The sequence below is a fragment of the Misgurnus anguillicaudatus genome, chromosome 10 (genome assembly GCF_027580225.2).
Source record: "Misgurnus anguillicaudatus chromosome 10, ASM2758022v2, whole genome shotgun sequence".
In the NCBI taxonomy this organism is placed as follows: Eukaryota; Metazoa; Chordata; class Actinopteri; order Cypriniformes; family Cobitidae; genus Misgurnus; species Misgurnus anguillicaudatus.
In genome coordinates this window covers 15,276,797-15,297,220 of record NC_073346.2, presented here as the reverse complement: position 1 = coordinate 15,297,220, position 20,424 = coordinate 15,276,797, and the positions used below count along the sequence as shown (strand labels likewise).

The window sequence follows — 20,424 nt, the reverse complement described above, 5'->3', positions numbered from 1 at the left end:
AGTGCAGTACATGACTGCCGGTTTGGTGGTTACTTCCCTATAACTGCATACAGAGTGACTGACAGGATATACAGTACTTATGGCCCAATAAATCTCATGTTTCACATTGAGGAAAGCACTCACACAGCAGTTGTTACACAATTGAAGATGATGTAACAACAGGAACCCCACTGTGTTTAGCAATCCTTAAGTAAGCAATGTCTGAAAGTTTTTTCTTGTTCACATGATGGCTTAGTTGAGTAATTTATAATAACTTATTTTAGTACATAACGGTAATGGCTGATAAACTGAAGAAAATCGATGAATAAGAATTATTATTGATTTTCTGATGGTTCCAGGTAATGCAATCTCCTGAAAAAGTTTCTGAGTCTGAGCGCACCGTGCTAATGCTATTGTGCTCATAGGATGGATGGATGGATGGATGTGATTTAGCTAGAAACACAGCATGCAAAACTCTAGATTCATTAGCTATGTAAGTTTAATCCTTAGAAAGCTTGTTTTTGGCATAACAAGCTAAAACACCACCTGTTCAATGAGAGATCCAAAATTGCATGCTCGCACACACACACACACACACACACACACACAGAGGCAAAGCCTTTAAACCATCAATCCTATCCTTAAACCAGTGTCTCTTAAGATGACAAAATTCCCATAATGAGTTGCCATAGCACAGCACTTACTGACACAAGAGGCAATTCGCACGTTAATGGCGAAGCATTTCAGCGCTTGTTTGGTTGAACATAATGTTCTTCACCATCATCAAAAATGTCTGTCTACGCAACTGACGATTAAAAATAGCAGACTAAAAGCAAGTGGTGCAATCTTAGGCTATGACAAACCCCACACCCATATCCACCACCCAAACTGGCTGCCATGGCAACGCTGGCGACATCGTAATGACTCCTCTTCCTGCAGATATTGAGCTGCGCTGTGTGGTGTCTCTTCCCTGCGAGCACCCATGGATATTATATCATCCCTTATATAAGTCTGAACCATACACACACACCAACACGGATGCACACACTCTTGTCTTTCCGTTGGAGCTCAAACACACCAGCTATGCCTGTCGGTTCTAGCTCAGGTTGAAGCAATCAACTTCTGGATGTTTAGCAAAAATTCACTTCGGGTTTTTGCCATGATGCCACGTCTTGCAAGAGAGTGAGGTTGGGAGTGACAGCGGCGGCTTTCTGCAGTGAGCCGAGGAGATGACCCTAAGCATCCTGAAATGACGGGGGAATATTAATGCAGACTTGAAAGAGCACTTTACAAAGAGCAGCCTGTCTTCTTACAGCACTTGTGGAGTCAGCCAATGAGCTTCAACAATGAGTCACAGGCGTTAGGCTTACTGCCCTAATGGAGCTAAAAATAGTCCCCAAAACACCTGCTGGCTCAGAACGTTTGCCACAGTGATATCTCATTTATCTTATGTTTCCCTACTTGTCCACCCCATCCCATAATTCCCCCATTCCCCCGCCGCTGCCATTATTAAAAAAATACACTCGACCAACTAGTCGGAAGAAACCTCGGGGTCAACCCTCTTAGGGACATCGAAGATTAAGACTGACTGACCGGGTTAAAGCCACTTGCTATTCCAGACATCATGATGTCATTGTGACACAAAACGAATTACTGCGAATGGAAACACTGACGCCATCAAATGTCAATCAATTGACTGCTTTCAATGTGACTTTGGTGTGCTATTATTCTTTTAAAAACCCATTGTTGAGGTAATGGAGCAACAGGTTGGATCCCTCCAGACACTGACACTCTTTTAATTACGTTAACAAAGGCACTTGTTGAGACTGCAGTGGGATGTGGTCCATTTTGGCATCACCTGACATCAGTCACTAAATCAGCGTTACGAGACAAAACACCCTCGCACCTTACGTTTTGGCCCCGAGCCTCCGTGAAAACCTCGCACGTAATGAAGCCAAGAGGAGCTGTTGATGTATTATAAACAGTTGAACTGAAAAAAGAGAATCTCAAACCAGCAGTAACCGGGCTAAATATAACTTCGTTTCTGAGCGCGCTCTTAATATAGGGTATGTGTGAAAGACTGTCAAACGTGTGGAGCCATCTGGTTATTTTAACTCGGGCAAAAATAAAATCACCCTGACAAATTTATGCAAGCTATTGGACCCCCGCACCACACTTAAACAGCAGCAATGTTCTAAGTTCATGTACCTTCTCAGCGAGTTGATAGCTTCAGTATACTGTACTGTATGTGGTTTCATTGATGAGTTAGACCCTTGGCTGAACGTTATGTGGTTAGAATTGTGACGTAGATGTGGTGCTGTGAATCAGTGAACACAGGATGACCGAGAGAGTACTGTTATATTTTTGGCAAAATGGGATGACATTCTGCCCTGTGTCCAAATGGTTCCCTTTATCCACAGGCCTAGCCACAGGGGACACGTGATTCATCTGCTCTACTACATTTCCCATAATCCCTAAAGCCATGCATCCCTGACAGACTGATGTTTCTCATTAACAGTGATTACAGAGATGATCAAAGCGGCGAGTTTATAGTGCAGCATACAGCCACAAAGCAAACCTCCCACACGCTGCTAAGTGAAAAGGTACTAAATTAGACTCTTAATGAACTGTCTGTGCATGACAGTCTTTATTTTTGAACAGTTTCAGTCATGATTTGTTGCCCTTTCTTTAAAGCATGTTTCATTACTAGTTCGCTTGATTAAAGGAGATTAGCTTATACAATCATTAACCTTAGTTTAAAAGTAAGTTTACCTAAATTACGTTAGCTAAATCAAATGATAGATTCCATTACGTTTTTCAACATTCTTCTAAAAAAACAAAAAATTAAATGAAATTATACACAGCTATTTATTTATTTAGTTTCTTTGGAAGATTTGAAGCCATGGGTGGTAAAATGAATGTTTTCCAAGTAAACATACAGATGAATGTTTGGTGGTGTTCAGTCAACACTTACCAGTCTTGCATATACAAACAGAGCTGTTCACATTATAACGATAACTATAAAAAATATATATTTTATAATAAAGAGTGGAGTTCACACCAAAGATATAACGACAAAGATACAAATAACGATATCGACGGTATCGCTTGCTGAGCGATTTTTCACCTAACCGATGAACGATAAACCATCGACAGCAAATCAATCTATTTGAACTTCAAGACAGTGCACGCGCATTTGAAAAGACAGATGACACTAGGCTGTTCGACTTCATGCGGCTGCGCAAGAACCGACAGGAAAATGACGTCAAAGTACCGCGAGAGCGATTCGAGAAATCATACGAAGTCTATTATCGTCTCGCTCTCGCGGTACTTTGACGTCATCCGCCTGTCAGTGCTAGCAGCGCCGCATGAAGTCGAACAAGCCTACTGTTGAGAAACTCATTGCTGAGGTCCGTAACATAAAATTACCTCAGGTATCCAGCGCTGATGCAGTTGCTGTGAAATTGACAACGTAATCATTTTTCCTACCACATTGACGACGCCAAAAGGTAAGACATAACCATACAAACTATTCACTTTTTAGACTTAACGTTATGCCAAACGCAGCGTGTTGAAGATATTACCCGCTTTGTAAGTGCAAGAACAGCATATTTACATATCCAGTAACATGTAAACATTTTGGAAAAAATTATTACAAGAAATATGCAATATAAGTTAATGCATTAAGGCAAGTGATTTGCTTAAGTACCACGTGCGTGAGCAAATTAGCATAGTTATCGTTATCCGTTGATGTGGATGCTAATATTGTTATCGTTATAATTAACGTAATAGTTATCGTTATAATGCGAACGGCATTGTCAACATTTAAACACTCAAAGTGTTAAGAAATTAATACTCACAGGTGAAAACATTATTTGCTGATGAGATCCAGGGTATCGATTTAAGGCAGATTTATATGGAAAATAAAGTAAATATGGCACATTTTTTATCCTTTTGAAGCATCAATATAGGTTAAATATTGCAAATACTAAATAGAAACAATTGCTTAGATATATGTTACCCTACACTACAAAAAAAGTAATAAGTAGCAAAAATCATTAGCATATTAAGTAAAGTTCATTAAGATTTTTTGTAATTTTCCTACCGTAAATACATAAAAATGTATTTATCATTAGTACTATGTGTTGCTAAGCTAAGGACTTCATTTGGACAACTTTAAAGGTGATTTTCTCAATATTTAGATTTTTTGCACCCTCAGATTCCTGATTTTCAAATAGTTGTATCTCCGCCAAACCACGTCAATGGAGGAAGCTTAATTATTCAGCTTTCAGATAATGTATAAATCTCAATTTCAACAAAATGACCATTATGACTGGTTTGTGGTCCAGGGTCACATAAAATACAAACCAAGATATTTTTCAAAGACAAAGGTGACTATAAGAATAAAAAGATTTTTTTTAAATCGTGGACGATAAGTTGAACCCAGCAAAAGTCATTTCTGTTTTCAAAATCATCTTACATAATGTAAAGATTCTGTGATTATATTTTCCTTCTGTACTTTGATGCACCTAATCTTATAATTAGATCATTGGACTTTCCCAGATCTTTCCCGGCCTGTATTTTACAGACAAGGTCAAAGTATGTGTGGGTAGTGGTACAGTATGCATGTTATGTGACTCATATGTTTTTTCACTTACTTACAACAACATAACCACTAATAATTAAACCACTAGACATATATTAATTGGTACACTCAATATACATATTAAGATCTGACCGGTTTACAGTATTTTTATTGTATTGACTTTTTGAATTTGGCAGCTCATCAGTAGGGCTGGGTATCGATTCAGATGTTCCAGATCGATTTGATTTCGATTCACAATTCCGATTCTCTTGTCGGTTTTTATACTCGGTTCGTGATTCAACTCAATGAATATAGATTATATAGAATATTATATTATATTATATAAGAATATTATATTATTGTGTATATTATATTATATTCAAATAAGAATATAGACTGAATGAATGAATGACAGACTCGCCTCTCGCTCCTTGGTAACATCGCGCAAGGCAAAAAAGAGGGTGACATCTAGTGGAGAAGACTATTAATTAGATTAACGTTAATCTTACGTTCAATGTTTGCGGAAATAAATATGGGGAAAAAAGTAATTTGTGGCCTTTGAGAATCGATTTTGAATCGACCACGTTTTTGCCCAGCCCTACTCATCAGCTTTCGTGGACTTGTGAGATTAAAAAATGTCCATCTGATTTGTAGAAATCTCAAAGGAAGCACTAGAGTCTAGACCATCCAGGTATTTTTACATACTGTTTTTTGCATACTGAGATTTCGGACAAACTGTTAATTACGAATACAGATTTTGCGCACTATACAGAATAGAAGTAGTCGATTTCGGATGCAATTGTTATTACTCCGTAAGCTATGTGCTATTTTTTAAATGCTGCATATATTAACCTTTCCCAGTGCGGCTCCTGCTTGTCGTTTATACAGCATGCAGATAACAAGCAGCAAAATAATCAGGTGGACTTAAATTAGCCTCCGGCACATTGAAATTGAAATCTATTTTTTAACCTCTATTGTCAGTCACAGTTTTTATGCTGGGGGGAGGGGGGTGATGTTTTTTTGGCTGCATATGTTGCGGTGAGCGAGTGAGTACTCATTACAGCTGATGTTATTCTGGGCTGCAGGCGTGTCTAAAGCAGAAAACGCTGCTGTATTTTTAAGTAGCAGCTTATTCCTTACAGCAAAAACAAGGCAGGGGAATCCAGATCATAACACACTGACAGTATCACAAAAAATGCTAATAGTTTTCAGGGTGCATGTGAGGATTTAAGAAAAACGAATAAATACTTTGCTTAAAATTACTTTGGTAAATCTATAATATAAAGATTTTTATATTACAAATCTATATTTTAACTTTTATACTGGTCTTGGTGAAAGTACCAAATCACGTTTAACAAGTATAATCACAGCCTTGACATTAAGCACCAGAGAGATGCTCGACTCATTGTGTTGAATAATACATTCACATTGTCAGCCAAACAAAAGGTTCAATTTTCTATAGTACTTCTTGCACACATTTTAAATGTCATGGTTTTCACTGCCATATGGATAATTTGAAGCCTTTGACCATTCTGTGAAAGACTATAAATAAAAGCACCAAGATAATCCATGAGCAACCATTTATTTAAAATATAAAACAAGTATGGCACGCTGAAGCAATCAGTATATATAGAAAATTGTTTTAAAAGTGTCAAAATAAGCTCCGTATCTCTTTACACCTGAGCCAAGTTGTAGTTTCTTATCGCTTTTCATAGCTTCAATGAACTGAAACCAATTTAAAAATAATAAACCTTTTCATGCCCTATACTGCTTTTAAACTGGCTTATACTCTAGCACCTGTTCACAGTCATTTTTGTGCATTTTATCTTGTGCATTTTTTGGTTTGGTTACCAATTTTGATTTGGGCACAACATCTTCAGATGGCAACAGGTTGCCAAGATTTGCAGTAAACCAAAGAACTGATTCCCTGAGCTCACTGACATCGCTTCCAGATCTTAAGAAATACATAACCTCGCCTAATTGCCTTCATCCGTTTGATAGCAGTGATGTTGTGAGAAAAGTGTCAGATAAATGAAGTACTCCACACAGCCAAGCTACTTGCACACAAAAGAAGAAACAGGGACATTTTTACTAAGCACACCCCAACAACAGATGTACACACCACAGATGTAAATGACAAAACTCTGTTAATAACTGTTCCACTGTGGTTATATTAAGAATGTGTGAGGATGGTACGACAGCAGAACGCTACATGGTAGCTAATCTTAGCGCGCTAATGCTATAAGCTGAAAATAACATGCTAAGAATAGCTGACCCACAGAGCGAGCAACAGGCCTTACTGCCTGCCTCAATCAGATGACTGTTATTTAACCGCATAGTTCTGTATAATGCCATGCATGCCTTTATGGGGCTTTCACCAGACACATGAGCATTAACCGAATCGCTGTTTATTAGGGCGGAGGTGTTTTACATGTGCTCACGGGTCACTGCCTGCGATGTTGTGCAGAATGGGGTGCCCTACTGCCCTGGATGCTTGAACTTGGCCTGTTAACAAGTTGATCCTTACTGCTGAGCCTTATTGAAGGAGACAGCTCAATATTTAACATGTCTTAGTTTGTACAAATGAGGTCTGGAGTTATATTTAGCATTACAGGATCGCATTATGCACATTTATTTGTGTGCTTGAGTAGATGATAAATTAGGAAAGTTTCAGTTATGTCGCAATAAAGCTGTTATCTAACCAAACAATCTTGTGCGGTTCAGCAATGATAAGGCACTTTAGTGCAACAGAGAAAATTCGGAGGTGAAGCAATCTCCTCCACCCGTCTTTCAGGAACCGAAATAACCCTGTGTCTTATTATTATACGTGCACTTCCTTTTCCCTCTTCCCTCCTCACTCCATAAGAAACTTTCAAATCATGGGTTTCCCAGAAAACGCTACGTTCTGGCAACGCAAAACCGGTCAGAGGTTGTGACAGCGGCTTTCAGTCACCAGCAAGGAGCAAAAATGAGTCACGCTCAGAATTTAGACAATAAAGCAAACACGTCCTCCAACATGATGTCAGACCCGAGCACTTGACAAACAGTGTCGAAAATAGCCCTCTTCATTGTCTTTGGCAAATGTCAAAAGTAATGTACCTTTCATCTTGACAGCGTATTTCTGTCAGGAAGTTTCCTCTCCCTGAATTAAAGGCTAAAGTCAAACAACATCCTGTAGACGTCGGAGTCTTAGTTCTGTTTTGATGTCCTTTATAACCTACGCTTCTCACCGGGATGACGTCTGACAGGATAATTGCACGTACCTCAAACCACCCTTATGTTAGTTTAGTGATTTAATGTTAACCCTGCTAATAGGAATCCACAGAGCGCTGCCCTCCTCTGAACTTTCCCCACACCGGTGTGAAGAAGACAGCACATCCACAACACAAACATGCCGTCGTTCAGACACAACAGCGAATGCACTTGTGACTCCGAGCAGCGACTAACACAACTCTCTTGTTGTTGGTGTTGTTGCAAGTTTAGGGTGTCATCATTCTTATAATGCAACAAACAAACAAACAAACATGTGAATAAAAAGTAATTCACCTGAATTGTTGACGTTGTGCATGTCAGAGTCGTTGGAGGTCCGAGGCAGCCGGTGTTTGCCGATGCTGTCTGTGGAGAAACAGGAGTCAGCCTCGTAAATGGTCTGGAGCATGAGTGCTTCAGTTAGCAGCACATCGTCTGGCAGCCGTGCTCTTCCTGTATTGCTGTCAGCTTGTTCTCTCCTTTACGTTCTATGTCTCTCGCTCGCTTGCTCTCTCTCTCTAGAGACCGGGAGCGTTCGCCTCTGCCTCCTCCTCTTCAAGCGACACTCGTAGAGTGACAGAGCGCTCCCTCACTAACACTAAAAGCTTCACTCCTCCTCTTCTCTGTTCCTCTCTTCTCCTCCAGTCGACACCTAAGTGGTTGAGAGAATCAGCGGGAGAGTCTCTCACTCTCTTTAAGCTCTGCCTTTCTCTTGTCCTGACAAAACTGCTTGTTATTTTCTCTCCAATATGTCAGATTCACAGTTTCCAACGTTCCCCGTTTCAAACAGGTTTTTTTCAATCCAAGGTGGCTGAGGTCTTCTCTGTGGTAGAGTCGAGTCGAGTCGAGTTCACTTCTTGCTTATCGTCTCTCTTTCCGTCAGGTTTCTTGGTGCAGAAAGGAGGAGGCTGATTTGCATGTGAATCAACAAGAGCGTGGCCCACAGGTGACAGAAATAGAACAATGGCCGGCTCAGGCTATAAATAGGTCAGGCGCGGTGCGGGGATTGGTGCAGCATAGATGCGTTTAAAAATACCACACCAAACACAGCTGTGGCCCTCATCTACAGCCAAGAGGCATGTTTCTGTGTCTCTCTCTTTCTCTTTTATTTTAGTACACTGTGTCACACTGTTTCATTCGTCTTTCTGAACGGTCTCATTTCACCCTTTACAATTGCTTCCCTCTGGTCTCTGTAAAAAAGACGCACGACCAGTTTTTCCAGGAGATATAAATATGATCTGGCTGCGTTTTGCTTGACATGTTGCCGCTCGGCGCTGCAGGGTTTGCAGTGTTTAGCATGCAGAGAGTGTACAGAGTAAACTCCACATTTTTGGTTTCGAATGCAAAACTGAAATAAAGTATGCATTACATTTTATTGAATTATGTGTGTGAGGCATGCATGAAAGGAGATAATTTTACAACATGGGGTTATCTCATTACTTATTAATAAGATGTACCATAAAAACTGCACATTTCCAATAACAGTTCTCTGGAGGACACATCCTTACGTTGCTATTGTAAACATTTGTACGCAGTACAGTACGTGTAGGCTTGTGTTTGCACATGTGTGGTCATTTGTGAAGCGGGCAGGTTGTACAGTATATACAGTGTTTTTTTTCTTCAGTAGGGATTTCCCAGCTGGCCAAGTGTGTTTAAGATGAATTAGTAGCTCAGAGCGCACGGGAGCCATCTGTGTGAGGGTCAAACTTTATTTAAAACTCTCACTACGATCCCTGCTGGTGCCACGCTGCTCTGAAATGAGATGTTATATTTTCTTTTATATCAGCAAGAAGCACCAATTCAAAAAATCTTGAGATTTTAGGATAAAATGGAAACCCTAATTCTTAATTTGTGTCAGGTTTTATCAGCCAGAGTATTTTTAGACAGACAACTTGCAAACAAGACAAATAAAAAGTATATTCATAGTAGACTACTAAAAATCCCAATGAGAAAAGCTACACAGGCACACTGGAATTACGTACCTCTATATACCTCACTGCATCTTTCGGTAGGAGTTGGTAGAGGAACTGGAGGTGGTTGTTTTTCTCAGTTTTAATGCAGGTTCAAGGTTACAATTAAGCAGAGAATAATGAACATTATTGTTGTACAGTGGCTGGTGACTTCTCTTTCGAGGGGTACAAATTCAATTTATGTGTTTGGAGTGTCGTGTGTGGCTAGTCATGTCAAAATATGTTTGTTGCGTCATGTGAAGCTATGTGCATCATGCATCATGTCAAAATACGTGCCTGCTGCACAGGCGTCGAAAGGATTTATGATAAAAGAGACGCTTAAGTCTCGCAAGACACTCACTTAACGCTAAATTTTGATTACACATGAGATTAAGCGAGTATCTGGCAAACACGAGGATCACTTTTATCATAAACCTATTCAAGGGTATGCAGCAGGCACCCATTGTGACATGACGCGTCATGCACATAGGTTCACATGACATGCCAAACACATATTTTGACATGATGAGCCACACACATTACGAGCTAAATATATGTTTTGTTGAGCTTCGCATTGTGCACCCTTTGAAAAAGAAATCACCGGCCGCTACAGTTGGCAAAATTCTTCAGTTCATGCTTGTGTGACTGTAACGGATAAACGACTAATGTCATTACAGTCAGGATTGATCGTGTTTGGCCGGTACTTGTTGTATATAGACTGTTTCATTGGACGTTGACGCGGTTACGCATCTGGACACGTCCAGTGTCTGTTTGTGTAATGGTCTGGCTAGTGGCTAAACTGAACTATGGAACAAACACCTCGTAAATAACAAATGTTTTGGATTCCTTAAGATGAGGCGAGATGCCGATCATGGATCACCGCTATGTAAGGGAGGTTTGGCAGTCGATCTGTAGTTAAGATTAAATACATTATATAGTACACGTTTTACACAGTAACGTTATCTCAGTGTAGTTTTTGTTACCCTTAGCTGTGAAATAAACTAAGGTAATTTACTTTTTGTTTATATTGCTTGTTATCAGAAATAAACTACTCTAAAAGGACTCTAAAAGTTGTTATTGCTGTTTACCAGAAGTTACGTTTGTTCCACGAAAGCTGTTTGTTTATGTTGTTACTAGGGCTGTCACAATGATTTTAGGCATGGGCCGGTTTACCGGTTTCACCGAGGTATACCGAGGTTTTAAACAGTCATGGTTTCAAAACCACTAAAATATTCTGTTATACCGTCTCCAAGGTATGAGCTGTGTTTATACAAAATTCATTAAATCATTAAGTCATGTGATTGATTTGATGTTTACATTTAATAGACAAATTCGAAAGTATTGTATATTTTTTGAAAGCATATTATAATTTAAAGGCTTTATTTTTACCTGGCATTTGAAAAAAACCACATTTTAGTGCTGCAATGGCAATACCGCAACACTGTGAAACCATGGTATTTTTGCTAAAGGTTATCATACCGCCAAAATCTTATACTGGCCCATGCCTCAGATCACCGCAATGATTGCACATCTCTCTAAAAAACACAAGGGGGAGCTGCAGCGCCCCCATATAAATGAGACAGTATCAGATTACTTTTAAATGTGTGTTATGTGTTTTAATGTTTACTACCAGGTAAACCTTGCTAAAGATTTAATTTAAATACTCATAACAATGTGTGAAAATTATTTCATAAACAACCAAAAAAATAATGAGAATTAAATGTCAAAGCAATAAAACAGACAATTAATCGTCAAAGCCCTGAAACGGGTAAATAATCATCATAATGGTTACAATTTATTAGAAAATTAACCGTCAGCCAAATTTCGTAATCGTGACAGCCCTAGTTGTCACTGCTGAAACGGTCTATAGAAAACTTAGTATTGACTTACGAAAGGTACAGTAATGAATGATCAAAAAAGGACACTATAACTTGCTTAGACATGCCACGCGTTGGTGTGCATGTGACCATAATGCTTGTGTGACTTTGACGAATAAATGTTTGGTGCCATTGCTGTCAGGATTGATCATGTCCGGCCAAGGTATGACAAGAACTTGCTGTTTATAAAAGCATAGTGGTGACTTATAAAAGGTAATGAATGATTAGAATACATCTGTATGTTTTAGTCGGCTGTGTTTTATTAAAATTAAACCGCAAAGACACTGGAAGTCGCTCAGGCATGCCACGCATTGGTGCACATCTAACCATAAGTAAGAACCAAATGGCACAAATCTGTTTAAAAAAGATGAGCAGGTTTTATTTGTGTATGCATCTGCTTCCTAACTTTGACAATTCCCACATCAAAAGGGACAAAAACAAACGCCTCTACTGGACATTCAATTGAAATATGCAACAATATGTACCTGGATAAACGTATTTCAGGTTATGCAGAAATGTAAGCAGAGGTACGTAAGGCGAACGCCTGGGTTGGAGAAAACACTGTAAACTATTCACATTTTTAATTTCAATACAGCCCCTGTAAAGTACAGTAATGCATTAAGATTCGACACAAAATAACACAATATGCTGTATCTATGGAGCTACTGTAAAAAATGATTTATAGAGGAAAGCAAGATCGCACACCATCCTGCAATAAATATAATATATGTTGTTTTACTAAAATATATAATCATTATATGTTTTTGTCTATCAGGGCAGAATCCTTTCATGTAAGTTGTGGCCAGGAGCACGTGCACTTGCCGCTCTCGAAAAGATGTCCAAAGAGATGAACAGTCCCTCAAATATAATGGTTTCCCAAAAATAACACTCCACTCGGAAAGCACAGGCATGTGTGGTGAGTTTACACATGTGTTAGCGAGATCCTGTCTAATGATCGGTCATTATTTGGTAAGCTAATGCTAAGTATTAGTTCTGGCTTTGACACCTGCTGCTATGCTGAATAGTCCAGTGTATGAAGGGGTATCACACGCACAGCAGGCAAACACTAACACCCACCATCTGTCCACAAGTCTCATAACACTAGCATACAATGAGCAACTTAAGCTGGGTTTACTGCACCACCTCAAGTGTAACGGCTAATGGTTTTAAGGTTGAACTCTAGGAAAGTTTCAAACAAGCATGCCAAGAAAAGGTTACTGATATTATGACAAGTACTTATACACGTAAGTACACTTTTGTAAGCTTGAGTCTGTAGTATAGCATAAATTTATACGATACATATATACATATCAAATAGGGCTGCACGATTTGGGTAATTTTTCCCATTGCGGTTATTCATGCTAATATTGCGATGTGCGATTGCGATTATAATAAATGGTATCATGAGTCAACTTGATGGGTTTTAAGGAAAATCCACACACAGTTTAGTGATAATGCTAAAATGTGTATTTCTAAAACTAGAAATGTTTTCGTATTGCCACGTGATGCAGCAACTGCTCAGTGTCAGTAATCCTAAATCCAAAATACTGCCATACAACAAACGTAGAGTTTTTTTTTAGCTACCAGATCACTGTCAACCTCCTCTGCATCCATCTTCGCTCTGGTATTTCCGCGCTGCGCACACACAAGTGACGACGCACACCACACACGTGCATGTCACACATGCACTGCCTTTTTTGTTCGTTTTTCTTTCTTTTTTAAACAGCAGGGAAAATCATCAAACTGTTATCAGAAAGTTGGTGTTAACAAGTCCACACATGGATTTATTTAATATAATTGCAACATTTTGCTGTCATATAATTGCACAGGCTGACATTGCGATGCGATTAATTGTGCAGCACTAATATCAAAGCAGCTACAATGAATGCATATTAATAAAGGCAATATAAATAAATAAAAAAGAAGATAATGAAATATGTAGAATATATGATACAAATGACAAAATACATGTACATGAGTAAAAATATGAACATTAGTAAACTGAAAAAAGAATAGTAGTCTGTAGGTTTGCAAAGTTGTATTTCATGAAATACCTTTGCTACAAATCTGCTTAATTCACACCTCAGTCCATTCAGAAATACTGCATTTTATGGCAGAACAGCAGTTGGATTTTTCAGCAAAGTCCTCTAAGTGCACCGAAGAGGAATTGGATGAATGACTGCGTTTTAAACTCAAACTTGACTCCCTTGTGAGCACTTGGACCCGAATACAACCTGAATGTGGCAGTTATCACAGCGCCCCCTTATGTGTGGTTCAGTTTCTTCTTGACTTTCATCATTTGTAATGTTTCTATTTGATTCTTTAATTATTTTTTCAATGGTGTTCTGTCTTGGTTTTTTCTAAAAAATGATGATCTTACAGAATTTTGCAGCGAAAGGCAGTAAAATTTGTTAAACAGAAATGAAATGACTAACGTTAGGAGTGGGCGATTAAACCAGTAGAAATTTGTCAATCGGTAGAGATTTTGGACTATCGTCTCTATCGAGGTCATGTTGCTGACCGTGTGTTCAGGAAAACGTAATGTTTGTTCACATATTTAAGCACCGCAGTTTTATAACAAGTGATTTTAAGCCATTGAAACACAAACAACAGTGCTATGTGCATGGGCTGTTTTTGTGTGAGAGGAGCTTGCAAGTCGCGCATCCGCTGCTCTTTAAACTCGTAAGCATTTTTGCCACTTTATTTGCCTTAAATACACATGCATCAAAATTCCCTTTACAAGTATCCTCATAAACACGACCATTTAGGGCTTAAGAGAAAGTGAACAGCTGAAAGAGAAAACGCATGTGTAACAGTAGATTGGATTCGGACTTTGGTCTTAAAGGGGAAGTTACCTAATTTTGCTCCTGTCTGTAACCCTTTTTTTTAATCTCATGACTAAATCACTTTTCTAACATTAATAAGATATATAATATACATTATTATTCATAATTCTTTCATCACTGACTGTTTATCTTCAGTGAGCTTGAATTTTGTTTGTTTTTATCTTCTTTTTTATGCATGTATAAGTTTTTTGTGACAATTATGAAAATTCTATGGCATTAAATATTTTAATAACATAAACCTTATAAAAAACAAAAAGAAAACTCTCTACATTTTGGTCATATCGCCCACCCCTACGTGATATTTGTGAAAATAAGGCATTTCAGTTACTGAATAATAATCTTTTCAGTGACATTAAAGTGAAATTACTGAACCTAAACATGAGAGTAAAAATGCACATTTACAAGCAAACATCTCAGACGCACTTAGAGGATTTTGCATATGAACTCCTTATATATACTTTACATACACTTTAAAATATGCTGGGTTATTGCATTGGATCAAAAAGGGACAAACCCAGTCTTTGGGATAAATTAAACCAGAAATTATTTATGTTTGGATTAAAACAACCCAGCATTTTGGATTCAAATGGATTTTGTCCTTTTTGACCCAACGCTGGGTTGAGATTAATCTTAGCATTTTATGAGTGTAATACTTTTTGTTTGTTTGGTTGTTTTAAAGGGCACTAAGCAGTATTGTTTACCAGTGATGGAAGTAACCTGTTACAAAGTAATGCGTTACTGTAATTCCACTACTTTTAGCGGTAACGAGCATGTAACAAAGTGTTTTTTAAATCAAGTTACGCAGTTACAATTACTGAAATTAAAATGAGTTCATTATGAATGAGGCCGACAGTGCGTATGAACATGAAATATAAAAAAAATTCTAAAAATTGTGTGTGAGTCAGTCCATCCGGTCTCATGTTTGTAAATTATCTTTGCCGAGCAATCCCAGTATGACATCAACTTGCATTTGTAGTCCACAAAAGTAATAAATCTGAGAAATGTTAATATATTCTCAGATGTTTACATCGGCTTTCATGGAAGAGAACAATCCGCGATTGTTGCTTTCCAGTAAAATATGCAGCCTGCCCTGTACAACCATGTTAAAATCCCATAGTATGTGTGAGCATTTAGTTTCAGTTTTGGTTTCACTCGCTCCATGTCCGACAAAACATTTTACTCACTTTGTGTCTGACAAAACAATCCACGTACTCTGTTTTCTGATTAAATACCTTACTTTAAACTTGTTTATCATTTGAATCAAACATAAAAAAAATCTACAAACAATATATGATCTTAAATCTTAAAGAGGCTGACTTTTTTCATGTTTAAGTGCTATGATAGGTCCCCAGTGCTTCTATTAACCTAGAAAATGTGAAAACGATCAATCCAGGAACTTAGTTTTGGTAAACCATTCTCTACAAGCACATGATAGGTCGTTGAAATTTGGCTCTTCTTATGATGTCATAAGGAGCTCTTATTATAATAATACCACCCCTTGATCTGCACTATCCAACCACAGCACAATTTAGTTTCAACTGCAAAAAACCACCATCATTGTGATCAGTGTTTGCACTTCATTTGCATTTTAAAGGACACACCCAAATCACATTTTTGCTCACACCTACAAAGTGGCAATTTTAACATGCTATAATAAATTATTTATATGGTATTATGTGCTAAAACTTCACACATGTGCTCTGGGGACACCAAAGATTTATTTGACATCTTAAAAAAGTCTTGTGCCATGGCCCCTTTAAATATCACGAATGCGGTAAGGAAACTGTGCGACGCCACTGTATTCCAAAGAGCGCACCGCAAGCTTCACAATCCCCACATTCTTAAAGAGACGGTACACAGTTTTAACACATTATATATTTTCAATGTAAACATACAGAATATTTGTCTAAATGATATAAATAAATAAAGTAAGCTTACATATTAAGATAATTTCTAACAAAAATATTTATATAGGCTCCTAGAGTATGTGATATATTAGTCTTACGTGTAAAATACCCCATCCATATAAGAAACTTTACTAAAAGAATGCAGTACATAACCGAAATAACAAAAGAGCGATGCCCACTGTGGCCCACAGCCTATCATTTTAGTAATGATAATAACTTTAATAATATTGTTAAGTATAACATTTTTTGTGTTTGACTGTTTAGTACTGTTCATATTTACATTTTAAAAGACATAAAAGTAATTAAAAGTTACCTGCTCTAGTAACTAATTACTTCTGTTATACAGTAACTGATAGAGTAATTCAATTACTTTTAAAATAAGTAACTAGTAACTGTAACTAATTACTAATTTTCAGTCAATTACTAATGTTGTTTACGTACAAGAGGAACTGGTTTTAATCTCATATTCCCAGGAAGGTCAATTTCCGAAAGCAGCACTAAATTAAACTATGCTTTACTTGCTTACATGTACTGTGAGTCATATGTAATTCATCTTGCATCAATAAAGCATTACGAACTACAGTGTTCAAAGCATTCCACACCGGTCAAGAGATACTACTGATAAACCACCTTAAAGAGTCATCTTCTGTGTCTAAAAATACACACAGATCACCTACTGAGATACTACATGACGTCCTGCGCTGGAGTTTAAAGTGACAGAGTGTTTTTCTGTGTGTATCTAAAGAGCAAATATCCTTGATAGATGCACAGAAAAAGCGGAGAGGCAGGGGTCCAGTTATAGCTCGCCCATGCACGTCAGCCGTGGCCTTTATTCGTTCTAGTCTTATTAACGCATTTAAGTGTAGCGTCAGAGAGTTACGCACACACATGTCTGGTCTACACAATGCTCTCTCTGCTGTCACCTCCCTGACATGAGCCGTATCAGACAAAAGCTCCTGAGCGTTTTCTGAATATAAATGTGAGGAAAATGGAGAGCTCTCAACAAAAGAGGGTAAAAGAGAACGCCAGAGCACATCAAAAGAAAAAGTGACCACAATGAGCACAGACTGCGCTCATATTTTGTGTTGCAATTATATGGCTGCACGGGCGTACAGATTTAATATATATACATATTGCAGCCTTTTGCATCAGAAATAAACTTCACTATGAACTAGGAATACGATTAGGCTAACACACATATATTGACTCAATTGCATTATATATGTTCCCCCTCAAACACATTATAAACATTCTTCTAAGAGCACCAAATGTGTTTACTCTAAAAGCTCTGCACTCTTTCTTGGGTTCTTATGAAAGGCCTTCCCTGGCTCTCGTCTGGTTCCATATAAAGGCAGGGCTGCATTAGCTGTCCTCCGGGTGAGCAAATATTGCTCTTTAGTTAATTAGATCAGACTGCAGTGTGTTTTTGTTCCATACTGGATGATGACCACTCTGTGTGGGAGAGGACGTGTCAGAGTGCTCACTTGTTTTTCTTCGCTTCAAAGATCTTGGTCTTTTTTCCCCTGTATCTTATGTTTGTCTCTTTATCCTTCACTCTGTTATGCTGCAGCTCTTTTGCATCTAATAAATAGATTAGCTGTCCGACCTCTGACTGAAATTGTTTTGTTTTCATTGATGGCTTGGATGTGACCTAGATCTACTTTGGAGAAGGATTGTTGAAATTATCAAAAAAGAAAAAAAGGAGCTCAAAAGTTGGGAATGTTTTCAAATGGTTGATAAAGTCTCATAATTTATTTACACTGTAAAAAGTTTGATCAACATTTAAATTACTTCAATTAGTAATACTTAAAAAAGTTATTTTTTTGGGTTAAAATTTTCACCTAAAATGAAACTAAAGTGAAAGTTTTTAAAGGCGATCTATGCATTTTTCCGTTTTTGTCAAACAGCGACCCCTAGAGTCGCTGGGGAATACTTGCAACTGTCGTAATTTCTCACCCCCACTCTGTACACCTCCGAAAATAATGACCAGGTAATGTTTTTACAATTTCATACAAATATTAGGCTACTGCTAGCCTGACGTTGTCATACTCAATTCTAGTCAGAATTTGAGTCTGATACAGCTCCATTGGGCTATGATTATGAGGCGTGTCTCAACCGAAAAAAGCCTCTGCACTCAATTGGATAGACCTATGACCAATCAGAACAACGGAGTGTGTGACGTATGTTGAAATTATGTCTTTTGCAGCCTGACCGAACTGCTAGTTATTTCGCTACAATGACACTAACATTGTGATTATACTAGCGAACGTACATCAACACCTACTATGTTTACAACATTTAATTTATATCACAACATTAAGTATTTACTAAGTCATACAGTCAGACTGTCTCTTACTATTTGTACATTAGTTGAACTTCATCCACGACGATACCCATTATGTTTGCTTAAAAAATATCGGAGCCTAGCATGTCCCTCCACTTATTCAGCAGCCACGATTCCGGGGTTCAGAAAAGAGGCTGGCAACGACCGCTAATTATATCCATCTCGTCGTGCACGCCGAGTTGCATCGCCGTGATACCCATTTCAGTTGCTTCTTTAACTTGGTCCTCCATAAGTGCGACCAACTTTTGCCGAATCCCGTAGGAAGGACGGCAAAAACATCTTTCCGATCAACAAATGCCTTGATCGTGTTTCCCTTTTCCTCTTTTGAAATCAATGCTCTGTCGATATATTTTAGAACATACTCAATGTCAGAATCCACACAGCTGAATTCTACAACAGCAGCAGCCATTTCGTTGTAAATAGATTCAACACACGTGCTCTTTGGTGACGTGGTTGGTTACGTTACTGTTGATCATCTGTCCATCATCGTATAAAGCCCGCCCTGACAATTTGATTGGTCGACCAGCTTTGGATCTCACATAGTAGCTCCTCAACGGAGAAACCCCAGACCGATCTGTCCGTCTTTTAAAATGTTGTGGGCGGGGCTAAGATCGGCTGGCACCCAGGCTAGGCTACTGCATAGTTTACTAAACTACTGATGATGGTAATAGGATAATAAGAAGTTTATTCCAAGTGTAGAGTAGCCATATAATAATAAAGTAGCCTACCGCGTTTGCTGGCTTATAAGTTTTTACATGATTGCAGCTAAATCACATGTAAACAGTCTATAGTCTATGTCTACTGTATCATTTCATTTGTGTTCTTTTATTGTAATGTCACATTTACAAAATGCCATGACAAAGTTAATTGTGTATGTTGCATTAAATAACATTGGCCGTTATGTCACTATACATGATTATTGCTATTTATCATAATAGTTTGCAAATTGTGCATGTTACACTATTTACAACCTCTAGGCTTATTTATGTCGTGATAATTATGTGAGATATTGACAACTGTTGTCATGATAATCGCATGACATACTACAAGCAAGCGCAACAACATTGACCGCAAACAAGTTTACACATAAGAGATTTACTTACTAGTCCATCAACAAGATCGCCAGATCAGCATCCCATCAAGTGCTGTCTTTTAGCTCACACCAATGAGTAAAAGACTCTTGTCCGGTTCCTAACGCGGTCAGATTCTCTTTTCCTTTACCTACTCTCTTCCGAATGCGCTTTTTTAACTTTTCCATCGTTGAGCATCACGTCTCAAATTTGCGCGTGCAGTTGTTGTTTAAAAGCTTGTTCGACTTCATGCGGAGCTACAAGAACCGACAGCCGGATTACGTCAAAGTTCCACGAGAATGATCCGAGACGGAGGAAGTCAAACAAGCCTAATGTGTGTGACGTCGTTGCCGTAAAGCAAATTGTGATTCTTGCAAGATTTGTCAGGGTCGCTCCTCTCAAGTTTGCATTGCTGGTGGTTTTGCTAGCAGTGTCCTCCCCGAGCTTCAACAGGAGGATGATTCACCCTACTATGACTTTGTTTACCACCGAAATAACTTTGAAGCTGTTATATTAAGGTAAAATAACTGCGTAGTGTGTCTTTAAGTGTTACCAATTGAAGTAATTTAAGTTGATCTAAAAATGGCTGGGTTGTTTTTGACCCATAATGGGTGGATG

The 20,424-nt window shown here is 38.3% G+C and overlaps 1 protein-coding gene across 3 annotated transcripts in view; it reads right to left on the bottom strand.

The window, feature by feature from the left end:
- hdac9b (histone deacetylase 9b) overlaps window positions 1–8,751 on the bottom strand; it is a 32,193-nt gene extending 23,442 nt beyond the window's left edge. Inside the window, exon 1 of one of the 3 annotated variants that reach the window (XM_073871950.1) lies at window positions 8,111–8,751. In XM_073871950.1, coding sequence (XP_073728051.1) covers window positions 8,111–8,222 — 112 coding nt within the window. In that variant the 5' untranslated portion in view covers window positions 8,223–8,751. Of the gene's footprint in view, window positions 1–2,953; window positions 3,101–7,663; window positions 7,799–8,110 lie in introns of those variants that run through there. The other 2 variants (XM_073871952.1, XM_073871953.1) reach the window with 2 other exon arrangements.
- Between the last annotated feature and the right edge of the window lie 11,673 nt (window positions 8,752–20,424).